Raw genomic sequence first — 18,849 nt, 5'->3', positions numbered from 1 at the left:
TGTTCTGTTCTCTGCATAGCAGGGACAGGGGCTCCCTGTGAGACGCCTTCCTGATCCCATGGTCGGGAGCACTCATGTACACCTTCCTGCCGGTGCCACTGATCCACAAGGTCCTGCTCAAGGTGAAGTGAGACAAAGCTTCAGTCATCCTCATAGCCTCGGCGTGACCTCGGCAGCACTGGTTTGCCATGTTCCTGAGCCTTTCGGCAGCCACCCAATTACAGCTGCCTCTTCGGCCGGACCTACTGTCCCAGAACCATGGCAGTCTGCTGCACCCAAACCTGGCGGCACTGCACCCAACGGCCTGGTTTCTGCAGGGAGGAGCGGCCGTGTTCTGCCAGTGTCCATCAGGTCTTGCTGGGCAGCAGGAAGCCCCCCACTACGACTACCTATGTATCAAAATGGAAGCGGTTCCTGTGTTGGGCCACAGATTGCCATATCCTGCAGGATGTCCTGGACTATTTACTACACCTAAAGCTCCAGAACCTGTCGCTGTCCTCGATCAAGGTGCACCTGGTGGCTATTTCAACTTTCCACCCTCCATTTCAAGGCAGGTTGGTCTTCGCACATCCCATGACAGCACGGTTTCTGAAAGGTCTGGATTGCCTTTACCCGCATGTCCGCGACCCGGTCCCTTCTTGGGACCCGAACCTTGTGCTTTCCAGGCTCACAGTGCCTGCCTTTGAGCCCCTGGCTTCCTGCTTCCTTCTGCTGTTATCCTGGAATGTCTCCTTGTTGGTCACTATAACTTCAGCCTGTAGGGTGTCTGAGATCATGGCACTCACGTCCGAGTCCCCATATACCAGGGGTTCTCAAACTAGGGGTCGGGACCCCTCAGGGGGTCATGAGGTTATTACCTGAGGGGTCGTGAGCTGTCAGCCTCCAACCCAAACCCCACTTTTCCTCCAGCATTTATAATGGTGTTAAATACATAACAATGTGTTTTTAATTTATAAGGGGGGGGTCGCACTCAGAGACTTGCTATGTGAAAGGGGCCACCAATACAAAAGTTTGAGAACCACTGCCATATACGATCTTCTATAAGGACAAGGTCCATCTGCGTCTACACCTGGCCTTTCTGCCCAAGGTCGACTCCCAGTTCCACGCGAGTCAGGACATATATCTTCCAGTCCTTTGCCCGAAGCCTCATGCGAGGGATGAGGAATGCAGGCTGCACACCTTGGACGTTAGGGGAGCTCTGGCCTTCTACATAGAGAGAATGAAGCTAATCCATAAGTCTCCGCAGCTGTTTGTTGCTGTCACGGACCAAGTGAAGGGTTGTGCAGTATCCACCCAGAGGATCTCGTCCCGGATCATGGCTTGTATCTGCTACTGCTGTGAGCTGGCGAAGATGCCCCCACCACCAATTGTGACGGCCCACTTCGCTAGAGCACAGACCTTGGCGGCGGCCTTCCTCAATCAGGTGCTGATCCAAGAAATTTGCCATGCCGCATCTGGTTGTACATCCACGCTTTTGCCTTGCACTATGCGCTGATCCAGCAGGCTCAGGCTGATGCTAGTTTCGGCAGTACCACAATCTGCAAGACTCTGAACTTCAAGCCCAGCTCCTGGGATTCTGCTTGTAAGTCTCCTACAATGGAATCAACATGAACAAGCACTCGATAAAGAAAAAACGATTATCCATCGTTTTGTAACTGTTGTTCTTCGAGATGTGTTGCTCATGTCCATTCTATTACCCGCCTCCTGCTCCTCTTTCAGAGTTTTCGGCAAGAAGGAACCGAGAGGGCTCAGGGCCAGCGGCACCTGATATACTGTACCATGAGGGTGCCATAGCCGGCCCTGTGGGTACCCGCTAAGGCAAAAGTTTACGATGGCTGCGCACGTGTGTGCGTGCACACCTACAATGGAATGGACATGAGCAACACACCTCGAAGAACAACTGTTACAAAAAGGTGGTAACTGGTTTTTGCTAACTCTGTCAAGATGCCCTCTGAATAGTAATTGACTTGTTTCTCACAGTTCATACAGAGTTTATATTTTGTTTTTTGGAGTTCTCCAGAAGTTCTCTATAATGAGAAGGTTTTTGATTTTTTAAAATAAAGTTTATAATTCACGTTGGACTGAGTCTCCTGTTACAATCCATCATATTGCTGCAAAGTGACATTGAAATTAACAGCTCCTGGAATCCCATGGGAGATCAGAAAATCATGTCCAATATGTATTGATAAACAGAAGAGTTTTACTGTTTAAGTATTGAAAAGACTTGTTAAAATATCAGACACAGTCAACTTGAAAATTACTTTTCCAGCTGAAAATTTAGTATGTATTGTTTTAAGTAACTCGAGAGATTACTACAATTGAAAGAAATTAAATAGCATTTTATTTTTCTGTTTTTCCAGTTTGTTTATTGTGCATTTGATAGCAGTTAGTTTTATTGTTTTGTTGATATAGTGGCACTTCCTGTCTCATGGGCAAACTGGCTCATAACTGCCTTCTGCAGGAATTCTTCCGTTTTCCTCTGCAGCAGCTAGTACTCGCAACTGTCAGAGACAGGATACTTATATATGGCCACTGTTCTGATTCAGTATGGAAATTCATAGCATCTTCTGCCTAACAGTTCTTGCCTATACCCACATCAGATATCTGTAGGTCCATAAGGCTGGGTGTCCACAGACTTCTGAAAATATAGCGTGTATCTTTACTGTTAGGTTTACAATTCAGTGGTTGCACAACACACAGTATTGCATAAAACAATTTTCCTCAGTAGCCAAAAGTTCTCTATTTGTTTTCCTGTACAGCTGTTTCTTTCACTTCAGCTATTTACTTTCAGGTCTCTTTCACATAAATATTGATTATATGTGCAAGGATTGGCCATCTCAATTTTTCAAAACTCAAATCTGTCACCTTTAGCAAATTCACTTGTACTTAACCTGCCAGGGCTAAAAAATAAATAAACACATATCAAAAGTCTCTCCTGAATTTGGGTTTCCCCTCTTGAAAGTTGGCACCCAGTGACAAAGCTGGGCAGTGCTAATAACAAGTATAATTGTATGTAACATAAAAAAATAGATTCAAGTATACATCTATATTTGTTGTCTTGCTATGTCATTTATAATCTTAACTCCATATATATATTGAGCAAAAATACTGAAAAAGCATTATTTTGCTGCCTGTACTATGTCAATATGACATGCTACAAGTACTCTTTGAAATCTCTTTCACAAAAGATATTTTTCCTTTTTTATCATTTGTAGGAACAAATTTGTTGAATTTGATATGAAGCCTGTCTGCAAGAAATGTTATGAGAAGTTTCCTCTGGAGTTGAAAAAAAGACTGAAGAAACTAGCTGAAACTTTAGGGAGGAAGTAAAGCCTCCTTCTAATCCTCCTGTGCAAAAATGAGAAAAAATTACAGATATTACTTGACTTTTATTTTATTTTTCTTTGAGGCTTGCAATCAGCAATACGTACGCAAAGAAAATGAGTTTCCTTGATGCATGACTACCTTCATACTAAAGTACTTTCCTCTTATCGCCCGCAAAAATGCATCTAAAAACCCTCTACATTTTATATAAACCTCATAACTAGCAAAAACAAAATATATCTTCAATTCTGTATTTGACATTTACATTTATACATATTTGTTGATATGTAGATTGTACTTGCATAGTAAATTGCGGATACAAATTCATGTTAAACTCTTACGTCTCTGGTACTGCAGTTGGATCTGCCTTCTACCCAGATTTCAGTGGGATTCTGTGCAGACATAAGATCTGCTTGTGCATATCCTGCAGTGACTTAACAGATGAGCCTAGCTTTCTGTACACAAATAGTGCCGTTGAAGTTAATGGTAATACTTGTGCATAGAATTAAGCACATTTGTAAGCCATGAAGTGACTGTAGCATCACTTTTTATGGAACTATTTGTTTTTAGATTCAGATCCATGTAGTCATTATGAAGCCTTATTTTAAATGTATCTGAAGAAAGTCAAACTTCTAAGTGCAACCACTGCAAAAGTGTAGTGCCTTTAATAGATAAATCTTACATAATTAATCTTTGTATATCAGACTTAAAAGTTGTAATGAAAATATAGAAAACTTATTCCTGTTGCAAGAAATATGCATATTCAGAGCTACCTGAATTTTGCTATGTTCCGTTCAAAATAATCCAGTAACATTCATGAGTGTTTTTGTATTTTACTTACATTTTGTGCCTTATTCTTCTGTATCTTTTACAACAGTATTCAAAAACACTGATGCATTAAATATATATACAGTTTTATTTTTATTTTGTATTTTTATGCAGAAAACGTATACCAGGTATTATAAGAGATAATATGCTTTAACTACTTCAGCTCTATAGAATGTATGAAGTTTGTTCGTTTTGTTTTTTCGAATTTGAGAACACCTGAATTTTAAAAAATACATTATTTTGCTTCTAGACTCAATTAATTTTTTTTAATAGTACATGAAATAATTCTCGCTCATCTCTGAATGTTACTTTTACACCAGTGAGTGTCTGTATAAACAGTCTATCCTGGAAGGTGCTGAGCACCTTCAACTTTTGTGTCAGTCTTGAAGAACTGGGTCCAAACTGATCAGAATTCCCTATAACATACTTCTAAGTCTTATGCTATTCATTTGTAATCATAAAGAATCTAGGGTTTTTTCCCTTCCTCTATAAAGGTGCAGTAGTTTGGCAAACTTGTTTAACAAAATTAATAAACCTTTTTTTCCTTTACTATAGCAATCTAAACAGATTGTATAGGATTATACTCTACCAACTAAAGTCTCATTTCATATCTTCAAGAAAAAATATCCCTTAGTTGGTTTAAATGCTAAGCTTCCCAGTGTGATTAATAAAGGTTATAGAATATAACTTGTCTGACTTTTTCTTAAAGGAATGTTTGGTTGTGGAGGTGAGAGACCCTGTATATGTTCTCTTTGCCTTACTAGTGCTACACACCGAACTGACTCCATAGTTAAGGCTGTATTTCCCGTACTGTACTTTTCCCTTAAAGCAGAACTACAGTCCCTCTATTTCCCACTTTAATAAATTAATTTAGCTTTTAAATTTCAGATACCGTTTAGTGGATAGTTGAATCGTCTAGGAAATGTTCCAAATAAAATACTTGCTAACTTTTCTTAGCCAAAATAATTTAAAATAGCCTAGTTTTGAAATTTACACCTGAATGTCACCCAACCCCCATCCAACACAGTCAGTCACCACACATTTTCACATTAGCACACAGGTCACGTTTGACATTTAACAATTATGCAGAATACATTTATCTTCCTTACAAATTATAATCAAAACTAGAAAAGACCAAGGAACTTCAGAGGGCCCAAACAAAGCTAGTGAATGGCTAGCATGATCCCATATGAAATTCACTGATGACAAATGCAAGGCAATAGACATTGAAAAGTAAGTTAAATCCATACACTTATTGAGTTCTAAGTTAACTGTAACAACTCAGGAAAAAGACCTGGGCATCACTGAGGATATCACTGTGTGGTAAAGGTACTGTGTAAATGTTATAATATATGTACAAAGTCAGTGGCATATCCTGACCTCCCATTTAGTCCTAAAAAACCAGTAGTACTTGTGGCACCTTAGAGACTAACATTTATTTGACCATAAGCTTTCATGGGCTACAGCCCACTTCATCAGATGCATAGAATGGAACATATAGTAAGAAGATACATACATACATACAGAGAACATGAAAAGGTGGAGTAAGAGGCTCTAAGAGGATGGCATGGTAGGGTATTGCCACCCTTACTTCTGGGCTGCTGCCTGCAGAGCTGGGCCCTCAGTCAGCAGCCACCACTCTCCGGCTGCCCAGTTCTGAAGGCAGCAGCACTGAAGTAAGGGTGGCAATACCATACCATGCCATCCGTACTTCTGTGCTGCTGCTGGCGGGGCGCTGCCTTCAGAGCTGGACGCTCGGCTAACAGCCGCCATTCTCTGGCCACCCAGTTCTGAAGGCAGCACAGAAGTAAGGGTGGCAATACCGTGACCCCACCTAAAATAATCCTGTGACCCCCATGCAAATCCCTTTTGGGTAAGGACGCTCAATTTGAGAAATGTTTGTCTCCCCCGTGAAATCTGGTCTTTTGTACGATTTTACCCTCTACTATACAGATTTCACAGTCCATGACGAATTTTTCATGGCCCTGAATGTGGTAATCATGTACTTCAGAGCACTACAACCAATTCCACATCAACTGTCGTTCCTCATCCTATTTCGAGGACCAGGAACAAACAGGGCTCCATCTGAAACATCTAAACAAGTTCCTAAAGGAGGCTTATTTTCATATTCCCAGTTACCATCCACCAGACAATTCACCTGCTTTACATATAGATGGTAGGTTGTATCCCCCCCACCCCAAATTTTGATTATTATTTGATCTGACATATGCTCCTAGGGTCTCTTACAGCAGTGGCTTTCAACCTTTCCAGACTACTGTACCGCTTTCAGGAGTCAGATTTGTCTTCTGTACCCACAAGTTTCACCTCACTTGAAAAGTACTTTCTTACAGACATAAAAATACAAATGTGTCACAGCACAATATTACTGAAAAATTGCTTACTTTCTCATTTTACCATGAAATGTGTTTGTACTGACTTTGCTAGTGCTTTTTATGTAGCCTGTTGTAAAACTAGGAAAATATCCAGATGAGTTGATGTACCAGCTGGAAGACCCTGTGTACCCTAGGAAGACATATATCCCTGATTGAGAACCATTGTCTTATGGGATCATGTATTAATACTGGCTTTAAGGAAGAAGGAAATGGACTCCTATTTCTTCCTGGATAATTTTGCTGGTCGGGGTGCTGTACAGAGAGAGAGCTGAAGGAAACGCGTATACAGTTATAGAAGTAGCTTGGACTCATGATAAATACATCATAATGGCTCCAGGTAGTCAATCATAGGCTTGGTCTGAGGATTAATCCTATGATGTATAAATTCGAATCTCAGAAGAATATTAACTGAAGATGAAGATGGCCACAGTTGAAAACAAATGATGTCACAGAAATAAATCTCTACGGGGCATACTGATCTCATGCACGAAACACGGTCCTGTGACACAGAGTTCCCATGAGTCCTACCAGCCTCTCATCATCCCTTTTGTATCATAGAAATGCAGGGCTTTAGGCAGTGATGAGCTGCCAAAATCTTAACAACTGGTTCCCTCCTCACCCCACGAGGGGGTCGTAGACCGCCCCCACCCCCGGAGACTCCTGCCCCATCCAACCCGCCTCGTTCCTTGACGCCTCCCCCCCCCGGACCCCCTGCCCGATCCACCCCGTCCCCTGACTGCCCCCAGAACCGGGCAGGAGGCTCTTGTGGGCCACCGCAGTGGGTGCCCACCGCGCCCCGCCCCTAAGAGCCAGAGGGACCTGCTGGGGGGTGAGGAGTCCCAGCAGCGTTTACCTGTGGCGGCTCCCAGGAAGCATCCAGCACCAGCAGGTCCCTCTGGCTCCTAGGGGTGGGGGAGTGTAGTTGGGGGGGAGCGGGGGGAGATCACATCAAAAGTGGCGCCTTAGGCACCGACTCCCTGGGTGCTCCGGGGTTGAAGCACCCACGGGGAAAATTTGGTGGGTGCACCACTGGCAGCTCCCCGCCTGGCCTCAGCTCACCTCCGCTCTGCCTCCTCCCCTGAATGCGCCGCCCCGCTCTGCTTCGCCCCCTCCCCCGACTTCCCGCGAAACAGCTGTTCACGCGGGAAGCCTGGAAGGGCTAAGAAGCAGGCGGCAGCTTCGCGCTCAGGCCCAGAGAGGCGGAGGAGAGCTGGGCGGGGAGCAGTTCCCCTCCCTCTCCCTGGGTTACCTCCTGCAGTGCGGGTGGCCCTCGTCGCGCCCCCCCCCCCCCCCCCCCGCCCCAGCTCACCTCTGCTCCACCTCCACCTTCCTGGGCCTGAGTGCGAAGCCGCTGCCTGCTTCTCAGCCCTCCCAGGTTTCCTGCGTGAACAGCTGATTCACGGGAAACCTGGGGGTGTGGGGGCAGAGAAGCAGAGCGGGGCGGCGCGTTCAGGGGAGGAGGCGGAGCGGAGGTGAGCTGGGGCCGGGGGTGGGGCGGGGAGCTGCCGGTGGGTGCTCTGCACCCACCAAATTTTCCCCTTGGGTGCTCCAGAGCTGGAGCACCCATGGAGTCAGCACCTAAGACGCCACTTTTGGCCGGCTGTTAAATTTAGAAGCCCTTTTAGAACCGGTTGTCGCCCCCGGCAGGTCCCCTGAGGGACAACCGGCTCTAAAAGGGCTTCTAAATTTAACAACCGGTTGGTGCGAACCGGCTCCAGCTCACCACTGGCTTTAGGGGACACAAGTCCAGCCCCTTAACGCTGAGGCAGGACTGAGTTACCCTAGGCCACCCCTGACAGGTGCTTGTCCAACGTGGTCACACACCCCGGCACACCCCGGCAGGGACTCCAGGACCGCCCTCCCACGCCTGTTGCACAATTCAACTTCCCTCAAAGTTAAAAAAAGTTTTATCTTCAGATCTAACCTAAACCTCCCTGGCTGCAGATTGAGTCCCCTTCACGTCTCCTCCTGCCGCCAGTGGCCACGGACAACAACTGATCGCCCTCCTCTTCGCACCAGCCCGACCCCCCTCCCCGGTTTACACTATTACCAGGCCAGCCAGAGGTGACAGGCCTTGGCCTTCCCCTCCCCCCCGTTATCCCTGACACTGTCCAGCAGCAAGCGCGGTTGGCAGCTGTACACGTGGGTTCCGGGCACGCGCACCCTCTTCCCCCGCCGCCTACCACCCCAAACGCTCGCTGCGATTGGCTCCCGGGGACTGTGACTGGCCAAGGAACGCGCCGCCGCGAGCGCGGAGAGAGGAGAAGGGGCAGGGCCAGGTTCAGGACAGGAGAGGGGCGGCCCAGCCCAGCCGATATACGTCATTTCTGCTTCCGCAAGCGGTGACGACGCACACAGACGTAGCGCGCCGCGTTACGCACGCGAGCGTCCCCCTCCCCACTCTCACGCCTGTGGGCGCAGCGCGAGTGCGGCTGGTGAGCTGGGGGGCTCGCGGCGGCGTTTCGTGTTTCGCTCAGCGAGCGGGCGGGCGGCTCTGCGCGCGCCACGACCATGAGGCGCAGCAAGGCCGAGGTGGAGCGGTACATCGCCTCCGTGCAGGCCGCGGCCCCCTCCCCCAAAGAGGTGAGCGGCCCGCCGGTGTCCCCGGCGAGCTCCGCTAGCGGAGCCGAGCCCGCGGCGGGGGGGGGGTCAGTCGGTCCCCGCCCGGGTGACTGCGGGGCCGCGGCGGCGGCGGCGGCTTGTTCCCCACGAGCGAGGGCCGGGGAGTGGGGCGAGTCAGTCGGCGGGGAGCGGGTGCCGGGGTCGCCGCGGGGCGCGGGCTGCCGCTGGCGCCCGGTGGCGGTGGGGTGAAGGGACTTGGCGCCCGCGAGGGGCGGCTGGGGGAGGGCGGCTGCCCCGATCCGGCACCGGCGGGGCCCCACGGGGTGGGCCCCCGCCCGCGTCAGGGAGGCGGGAGGGTCAGCGAGTCCCGGGCCCGTGTCTGACAGGAGCCCGGCGTTCAACGTCGTTGGCCTGGCCTCATTTCGGTGTGGGCGGGGCCCCCCGCTCTGTGGGCCGGTTGCAAGGCCGGGCCCCTGCCCTGGGGGTGGGGGTGGGGCTGGGGCTGTAGCCAAGGCTGGGAGGAGAGTGTAGCAGCCGGGTCCCCGGAGTCTAACCGAGACGGGTCTGAGCCATCTTCTTGGCTGTGGGCGCTTTTCCTTCAGCCCTTCGTCCGTCCGTCCGCGGTTGAGTTGAGGGAGAGCGATGGGATCGTGCGGGGAAGCTCGCCCTGCTGCTTCTGCTAAGGAAAGGATTTAAGTCGCTAATGCGATGCTGCAGATTTGATTTGTCTGAAACACTGGTATTGCTCTAAAAAAAAACCGTGCAATTTAGCTTTCAAAGTTATTAATCTGTAGGGCGGTAATTCATGGGCTCAAACTTTTTTCACAAAACGTGGATCACATTTTAATAAAAAGTGGCTGACCTAGCTCCCTGCTTGTTCATGGGCTTGTAACAACCCCATTGCAACGATCACAATTGTTTACATGGAATTAGCTGAAAATGCATTACATTCTTATCTGGTAATGCACTTTAGAAATGAAAATCAAAGCTAGTTCTGCGTCACCAGTTATCTCTCTGCAGACCCCAGAAGATGCTCTCCAGATCACCAGTGGTCACACAGATATAGTTTAACATAGGCATTTAATTCTGAAAAGCCAGAGATCAATCTAATGCTTAAAACCTGACTGTTAACACTTATTCTGTAGTTTTAGTCCTATTAGTAAATGCTCTATATTGTAGTGGCAGGAAATTTAACAGTGTTATGTACTGCTTTGTAGGCACATCAGTGTGTTTAATGTATAATCTTTTTAGGCAGGCTTTGTGCACACAGTATTGTTACTATCTCATTGAAATACGCATGCAGAGATTTTGTTGATTGTGGAAGTCATAGGATTCAGATGCCTTTTACAACAGAGACCATGTCAACAAATTATTCAATTTAAAAGTTACACCTAACAGATATTTGTTGTTACATCACACTTTTTTTAATGTTTGCTCCTGTTCACTGTGCGAAAGACCCACACAAACAGGGAATGCTGACTTTACATGGGTAATGGTGTAGCTGATTGTATAGTAAGTACACAAAGTAAACAATGGAAAATAGGTACTTCTCATTCTTCCTTTGTCCTGTATTGTAAAATTAAGAAGGGACCGAAATGAACTGTCCCTTGAAATTGTAAAGAAATGTGGCTCACCAGACCATTTCAAACTTATCAAACACATTTGTCCAATAATATAGTATTTATGGAGAAGATTAAAAACTAAACATGTCTTATTAAAGGGTAAAAAAATTAAAATGCATGCTTTTGTTCAAAAATAAATAATCTTTGTGCTGAAACAGAGAAATTTAATATCTAGTGAGTGATTTGAGAAAGTTGAGGGATTGGAATTGCTTAGAATGTAATGGGTCATTTTATGTTTGTCCTGGATCTTAAATGTGATTAAGGTTGTATTTTTTTCTTTTTTCTTTTTTTTTAAACTGTGGTTGAGAACTTAATGATACAAACAAACCAAGAAATTCTTACCATTCTTAATTTTGCCTCAATAGTTCATCCACTTTCCAGAGAAGCACTCTGTGTCCAGTAATACCTTGTCCCTACATGCTTTATAGATAATTATTTGGGTTGTCTTCATTTGCAGTTAATACAGTGGTTCTGGACCTGTGGTTTGTGGACCACCAGTGTTCCTCAGAGCATTTGCTGGTGGCTTGCAGAGATCTGGTTGGTCATGTGATTTTTGGCTCTCTTTGTTTCCAGGTCCTAAATTGCATTAAAGAAAACTAAAAATACATTGAATCTTTCTAGTGTCGCACTCTCTAATAAGTAATTGCTGTAGCTGACACAGGGATGTTTCCCAATTGTGAATATGGGAAGGGATACACAATACAATCCTTTTATGAACAGGTGCTATTAAAACATTTGAGAAAATGTAAAGATTCCTGAGCTGATGCCAGTATTTCAGAAATAAGTTAAGTGGACTTCCAGTAGAAATATGATAGGATCTTAGCTTGGTTTTGTTAGCATTGATGGATATGTTTTTGAAAGGAGTAGGAAGGAGAAGTACTTGGCCCTTTCCAGTTGGTGCCATGTTAGAGGCTTGCCAGTAGCTGATGGCTGGACCCAATTTGCATGTAAAAGTCCAAAACTTCATTATATCTAAAATGTTTATTTGTACTTCTGTCTTCCTTGATAGAGGAGTAGAAATTACTGTTGGCTGAATTAATTGTTGAGGGAAAAACGAGCAATTATCAGTTGTTTCCATACTCTGTGGGCACTTTATCGTTTGAGCGCAGAGATTTTTTGGTCTGTGCTCCAAGAAGTTTACAGTCAAACAAGTTTGCCTTGGGATTTATTTTGTCTTTAAGTCCCAAATTCCAAAGAGGGGATAAACGTTTGCACTAAATATCCTTTTAAACAGAGATTGGGATCTATCGTGGATTTTCACTGTGACTTTGGCTCCATCAGCTGCTTCTGGCTGTATGTTCTGAACCATTCTCCTACAGCGTCATACAGATAAAAAGGGTTGCATGTTTGCTTTGTTTCTTTTTGCTACAGTTTCAAGTGAAATTAAGTTTGTAGCAAAAAATACAAAAATCAAAACTTAGTGTTTAATTAGCAGTTCATTTATTTTGTGATTCTTTACCCACTTCTTTTTGGAATGCTTTCACTGGTGTCCTTTATTTCCTCCTTGGTTCTCTGCATCTTTCACCTCTTCTGATTTTACCTTTTTTCTTTGAGACTTTTCAGAGACTTCCATTTTACCTTTTAATCTTGTTCATTCACCAACAACTCTGTTTTGAAGTGATACTCGCTCTCACCTAGAAGATCTGGAGTTGGATTTTTCATTATCCTGTCAGTGTTGGTCTTCCACTTAACCAGAATGAGTTGCTAGAGAAATAAATAAATAAAGTGTTCCTTCCTTCCCCTTCATGCCTGAGTTTGTAGTATCTGCATGTGTATGTCACCTCTGTTGGTCCAGGGAGAAAGGATCTCGATAGTCACAACCTGATGCTCTGCCATTAAATAAAAAGATACAGCCTCACTGCGTTTTCTCGTCTCCCCTCCTTTTTGTTACTCTTCATCTCCGTTTTCTTCTTTCTTTTCTCAAGAAGTGCCTGTTTCTCTGCTCCACAGCAGCCATGACAGGAGTTAGTCAGTTTCACTCATGTTCCTGCTCCAGCAGTTCTGTACAGGAGCAACTGAGGCACAAGTTTCAGAGTAACAGCCGTGTTAGTCTGTATTCGCAAAAAGAAAAGGAGTACTTGTGGCACCTTAGAGACTAACCAGTTTATTTGAGCATAAGCTTTCGGGAGCTACAGCTCACTTCATCGGATGCATAAAGTGGAAAATACAGTGAGGATCTTTTTATACACACAGACCATGAAAAAATGAGTGTTTATCACTGCAAAAGGTTTTCTCTCCCCCCACCCCACTCTCCTGCTGGTAATAGCTTATCTAAAGTGAAAAGAAAAGGAGTACTTGTGGCACCTTAGAGACTAACCAATTTATTTGAGCATGAGCTTTCGTGAGCTACGGCTCACTTCATTGGATGCATACCGTGGAAACTGCAGCAGACTTTATATATACACAGAGATCATGAAACAATACCTCCTCCCACCCCACTGTCCTGCTGGTAATAGCTTATCTAAAGTGATCATCAAGTTGGGCCATTTCCAGCACAAATCCAGGTTTTCTCACCCGCCACTCCCCCACACACAAACTCACTCTCCTGCTGGTAATAGCCCATCCAAAGTGACAACTCTCTACATAATGACAGGTTTCAGAGTAACAGCCGTGTTAGTCTGTATTCGCAAAAAGAAAAGGAGTACTTGTGGCACCTTAGAGACTAACCAATTTATTTGAGCATGAGCTTTCGTGAGCTACAGCTCACTTCGTGCATGATAATCAAGGTGGGCCATTTCCTGCACAAATCCAGGTTCTCACCCCCCTCCAAAAAACACAAACATTCTTGTTAAAGTTTGTGTGTAACAAGAATGTCTGAGGAAGGGGGGGAATAAACAAGGGGAAATAGGTTACTTCCCCTTGTTTATTCCTCCCCCCTCTCCCCCCCCACTGTTCCTCAGATGTTCTTGTTAAACCCTGGATTTGTGCTGGAAATGGCCCACCTTGATTATCATACACATTGTAAGGAGAGTGATCACTTTAGATATGCTATTACCAGCAGGAGAGTGGGGTGGAGGGAGAGAAAACCTTTTGTAGTGATAAACACCCATTTTTTTCATGGTCTGTGTGTATAAAAACATCCTCACTTTTTTTCATGGTCTGTGTATAAAAACATCCTCACTGTATTTTCCACTTTATGCATCCGATGAAGTGAACTGTAGCTCCCGAAAGCTTATGCTCAAATAAATTGGTTAGTCTCTAAGGTGCCACAAGTACTTTTCTTGAGGCACAAGGATGATCTTCTACTGTTAGAGATACAGTGGGTGGTAGAATGGAGAGAAAGTACTTTTGGCTGCTTCTCCCTTCCCTTGCAGAACATCTGTATTAATATCAGGCCACAACTATATCTTTGTGACACAAGCAGAAATTTTCCCTTCGGGGAGAACTATCAGGGAGTAATCAAGAGTAGTGTAGTTTGGGAATACTATGGGATTCCTGTGTCCTAGTTAAATATCAGTGTTTGATGACAGACTTGTTGCAGTGTATAATTTAAGAAATTAATCATCTCCCTACTGGTGGATGGATGTGTAACAAGCTTTTCCAGCAGTAAGCGTGTTGTATTGTGACCAAAATTACCCCATCTTGTCTCCCATTCACTGTTTTTGTTAGCTGCCTGTCAGAAGTGCTCCTATTACAACCAAGCAATGAATTTCTCTGGTTCACTGGGTAGCCGTAATTTCCCAAATGTACACCATCAGTATGGTATTAGGTCTTTCTCTACAAAGATGTTATGGGGGAGAATATTACAGACCAAAATGAAAAACTGGACTAGGGTTGATAACTGATGTGTCTGAAGTTTAATCACTTAATATAGTATATGTTAACTGGGAACTTTGTCTAAACCATTTTGGGTCAAAAATATAGACATTAAATATTTTAAGCTTATTTATCATTAATGTTTTTCCCCTCCAGAAATCAATGAAAGGATTCTTTTTTGCTAAACTCTATTATGAAGCGAAAGAGTATGAACTTGCTAAAAGGTAAAGTATATGTTGTTCTGTCTTCCAAAGAGCTTTACTGCTATAGAAATTAAATGGATACTGGTATTGTTACAAAGCAATTTCTGATGCCTAATACTGAATGATCAAAATGTTATTTTCAGACAGTGCTGATAGCACTTATTTGATACAAATCCATTGAATCACTAATGGGGAAACCTGAAGGAAAATTGGAAATGAGGGACTGAAAAGTGTTCTTTATTTAGACAGCTGTCATTCAAACAGCATAGCAGAACTTTATATTTTAGTTTCCGTAAGTTACTGTTTCTAAGTGATTCGCTATCACAAGTCTCCCTTATTAGACACACACATTTTCTGGCAAACAGGTAATGATGGCTCATATCAGAATAATGTTGGTTAATTTTTTTTGAGGCCCCAGAACAGATACCTGGAACTAAACACACTGCTTGCTCTTCACCCTCAGAGTCCAGAGCACCAGTGAACTATTTACGTTGTTTAACTGTCTGTTTCAGGTTTTGTTTCAGAATTATTCCTTACATAGGGATATGGTAACTGCTTTCTTACAGATACATATCTACTTACCTTAATGTACAAGAGAGAGATCCCAAGGCACACAAATTTCTGGGCCAGCTCTATGAAGCTGAAGATAACATAGAAAAAGCTGTGGGTTGCTATAAGGTAAGAAGTAAAATGATGAAATCAGGTGATTCTTGAATTATGGACGAATCCCAGAAGGGTTTAGTGTCACTTATTTCTCTTTCCTAGCTTAAGTTACTAGAAAGCCTCAGTTTTATAACCCGTGGACCTCCGCACATGTTAAGTTAACTCTGGGGAAAAAAATCTTCTACTAATTGGAAAACATTCTGGCATATCTGTAGAAAAGCAGGTTTGGGTCTTACATTAGTTCACCTAACGTGCATTGTAAAAATAGTCACGAATCATACCAGTGATTGATCTGGATCTGGACAATGGCTGTTGCTTCAGGGACCGGTATAACTCTCCCCTTACCAAGTATCAGAGGGGTAGCCCTGTTAGTCTGGATCTGTAAAAGCAGCAGAGTGTCCTGTGGCACCTTATAGACTAACAGACATATTGGAGCATAAGCTTTCATGGGTGAATACCCACTTTGTCTCCCCTTACCCTCCCTCAAATGAACAGTTAAGAAATAACATGCCTATGGGGGAATTTTTACTTCTAATCTTGGGTGATTGACTGGCTTATGTTCTAAAGCATGAGGATTTAGTCCTTATGAACTTTATCCTATCTAACGTAACTGTATATTCATAAAAATACCTAACCCTTTAATGAATTGTAATAAGACTTTTAGCTCATTTTCTTGCAGCACTGAGTTTGTGTGACAGCTTTTTGTGATTCTTGTTATATTTTCCTCTTTCTCACTCTCAAAATGTGTATTCTCTTCCCTGGTGCTGTGTTAAAGACCAACAAAACCAAAGAAGGAAACTAACCTGCTAGCTGTGGGAAAACAAAATTGACTATGGTCAGTACTGTCAAATGCACAAATTAAAAACATGGAAAGAAATAGAGGAAATTCACTATTGATGCAATATCTAAGATAAGTGTAAAGAAAATTCAAACAGAAGTAACTGTGTACTGTATCAGTCCTAGAGCTGATCTTTAAGAAACCTGACCATTAACTTCTTCCCACACTGAAAATTGATTAATAGGGAGTTTAGGCTGGTAGAATACTTTTCAAAATAAGGCAAAATAAGATTGTCCTGGGATTTCCTAACAGGGATCCCTATAACTTTATGGTGTGTATTCCAATTGCTAGTAAACTGCATTACAGTACTGCGTTACAGAATCAGGACCAAAACTCATTGATCTGACTTATTCCATAAGCATATAAAGGTGTAAAACTACCAGTATGTGTTTCTTCACCTAATAACTTTTCGAAAAATAAGCTTATTAAAAACATGTCCAATACATCTTGTGAAGTGTAGTACTATAACAGATTTTTGAAGCTGCTTTCGTTGCACACTTAAAACTGTAAAAGTACGTACTGATGAGTGTTTCCGAGTAGTTTTTTGTTCTGTTTATCTAGTTATATGCTGAAATTCTTCATAATTCATACTAACTACAAAAATAACAGCTGTTTGGTTTTTTTGTGGTGGTGATGAAATATTAGCGTTCAGTGGAGTTGAACCCAACACAAAAAGATCTTGTACTGAAGATTGCGGAATTATTGTGTGACAATGATGTTACAGATGGAAGAACAAAATACTGGGTTGAGAGAGCTTCTAAACTCTTCCCTGGAAGCCCTGCTGTTTACAGACTGAAGGTAAACTGAAATTTTGAGGTGTGCTATAATTACAAAGTTCTAACATGCATGCAGTTATTTTAAGCTATCGCTTTGCTGCTGATTCCTAACATACTGTTAGCTTTTCTGACTGCTGCCGCATGTTGAGCGGATGTTTTCAAAACTACCTGCAATGACTCCAAGATCTTTCTCGAATGGTAACAGCTAACTTAGATCCCATCATTTTGTATGGACAGTTGGGGTTATATTTTCCAATATGTATTACTTTACATGTATCAACATTGAATTTCATCTGCCATTTTGTTGCCTAGTCACCCAGTTTAGTGAGATCCCTTTGTAACTCTTCGCAGTCCGCTCTGGATTTAAGTATATTGAGTAATTTTGTATCGTCTGCAAATTTTGCCACCTCACTTTACCACTTTTTCCAGTTCATTTATGAATGTTAAACAGCACTGGTTGCAGTACAGACGCCTGGCGGACACCACTATTTACCTCTATTCCAGTGGTTCCCAAACTTTAACAGCCCGCAAAGCCCTTTCGCTAAATTGTGAAATCTTGTGAGCCCCCTCCTAAAAATGAATATTTCCAGGGATTTAAGTTTAAATTTCCTCCGCACTCCATTGGGTTCCTGCTGCTGGACCCCGTTGACCGCCCCGGTCAACTGAGCTCCACTGAATTCGGACTGCAGGTCCCGAGCGGAGCGCTGAGGTTTGGGCGGCCGGCTCCCCTGCTCACGGGGGCAGGGCTCTGGCTGCCAGCCCCAACTGCCCTGCCTCACTCTCCCTGGGGCTCGGGCTGTCTGCCCTGCAACCGGGTCCCACCTGCTGCCTCCAATGCCCAGGGTCCTCTGGGTGCCATTAGTGAAATTTTTCTGGCGCACCTCCTGTAACATTCTGAAAACCCCAGTTTGGGAACCACTGGTCTATTCTGAAAACGGACTTTTTATTCCTACCCTTCGTTTCCTATCTTCTAACTAGTTACTGATTCATGAGCGGACCTTCCCTCATCCCATGACTGCTTACCTTGCTTAAGAGCCTTTGGTGAAGAACCTTGTCAAAGGCTTTCTGAAAGTTTTTAAGTACACTATATCCACCGGATCGCTTTTATCCATATGTATGTTGAACCCCTCAAAGAATTCTAATAGATTGGTGAGGCATGATTTCTCTTTATAAAAGCCGTGTTGACTCTTCCCCAACATATCATGTACACTTATGTGTCTGATAATTCTGTTCTTCACTATAGTTTGTTTGCCTGGTATTGAATTTAGGCTTATTAGCCTGTAATTGTTGGGATCGCCTCTGGAGCCTTTTTTAAAAATAGGCATCATATTAGCTATTTTCCAGTCGTCTGGTACAGAAGTTGATTTAAATGATAGGTTACATACCATACTTAGTTCTGAAACTTCATATTTGAGTTCCTTCAGAACTTGATGTAGGGAGAACTTCCTGGTCCATGACAGCACTTCTAGTTCTGACAAGTAGCAAAGTAGCAGACCTTTAAACTGTTACTGGTTTCTTTGTATAGTGATATATTTTTTGATCTGGTTTTATGGCTGACTACCTAGCAAGTACCAGGCTCAACCTCAGCAACTCTCTCACTTTGCTTATTTGTTTTTGTGTTTTCTGGGAACAGTTGTGGACATCTCAATTTGTTAGAATCCCTAACTCTGTATTGATTATAGATCTATAAAAATATTGTTTTCACTTAAATGTCAGAAGTCCATCACAGACACTTTCTTGTGTAGCTTTTCCTATCTGAGGGATTAGTGTGCAGAAATGTAGCAGCTTTTTTGATGGCATTTGGCTAGTTGCCTACTTTCTGTACTCTTGAATAAACACTTGGATAAATATTTGCTTTTTAAATAACTTTTTGTTGCTGCATTT

General features: G+C 43.7%; 2 protein-coding genes across 10 annotated transcripts in view; both read left to right on the top strand.

Annotated features, from left to right (window-relative positions):
* The window catches only part of LIMS1 (LIM zinc finger domain containing 1), a 139,075-nt gene extending 134,672 nt beyond the window's left edge, over positions 1-4,403 (top strand). For all 9 annotated transcript variants that reach the window (XM_077814155.1, XM_077814165.1, XM_077814174.1 and 6 more), the window contains one exon: positions 3,216-4,403. In XM_077814155.1, coding sequence (XP_077670281.1) covers positions 3,216-3,330 — 115 coding nt within the window. In that variant the 3' untranslated portion in view covers positions 3,331-4,403. The remainder of the gene's footprint in view (positions 1-3,215) is intronic.
* A 4,487-nt stretch (positions 4,404-8,890) lies between these two features.
* The window catches only part of RGPD4 (RANBP2 like and GRIP domain containing 4), a 55,162-nt gene continuing 45,203 nt past the window's right edge, over positions 8,891-18,849 (top strand). The window contains exons 1-4 of the mRNA XM_077814122.1: positions 8,891-9,128; positions 14,642-14,709; positions 15,255-15,366; positions 16,835-16,987. Coding sequence (XP_077670248.1) covers positions 9,057-9,128; positions 14,642-14,709; positions 15,255-15,366; positions 16,835-16,987 — 405 coding nt within the window. The 5' untranslated portion in view covers positions 8,891-9,056. The remainder of the gene's footprint in view (positions 9,129-14,641; positions 14,710-15,254; positions 15,367-16,834; positions 16,988-18,849) is intronic.

This window comes from Eretmochelys imbricata, chromosome 1, assembly GCF_965152235.1.
Source record: "Eretmochelys imbricata isolate rEreImb1 chromosome 1, rEreImb1.hap1, whole genome shotgun sequence".
Lineage (NCBI taxonomy): Eukaryota > Metazoa > Chordata > Testudines > Cheloniidae > Eretmochelys > Eretmochelys imbricata.
This window is presented reverse-complemented; position numbering and strand designations above follow the sequence as displayed.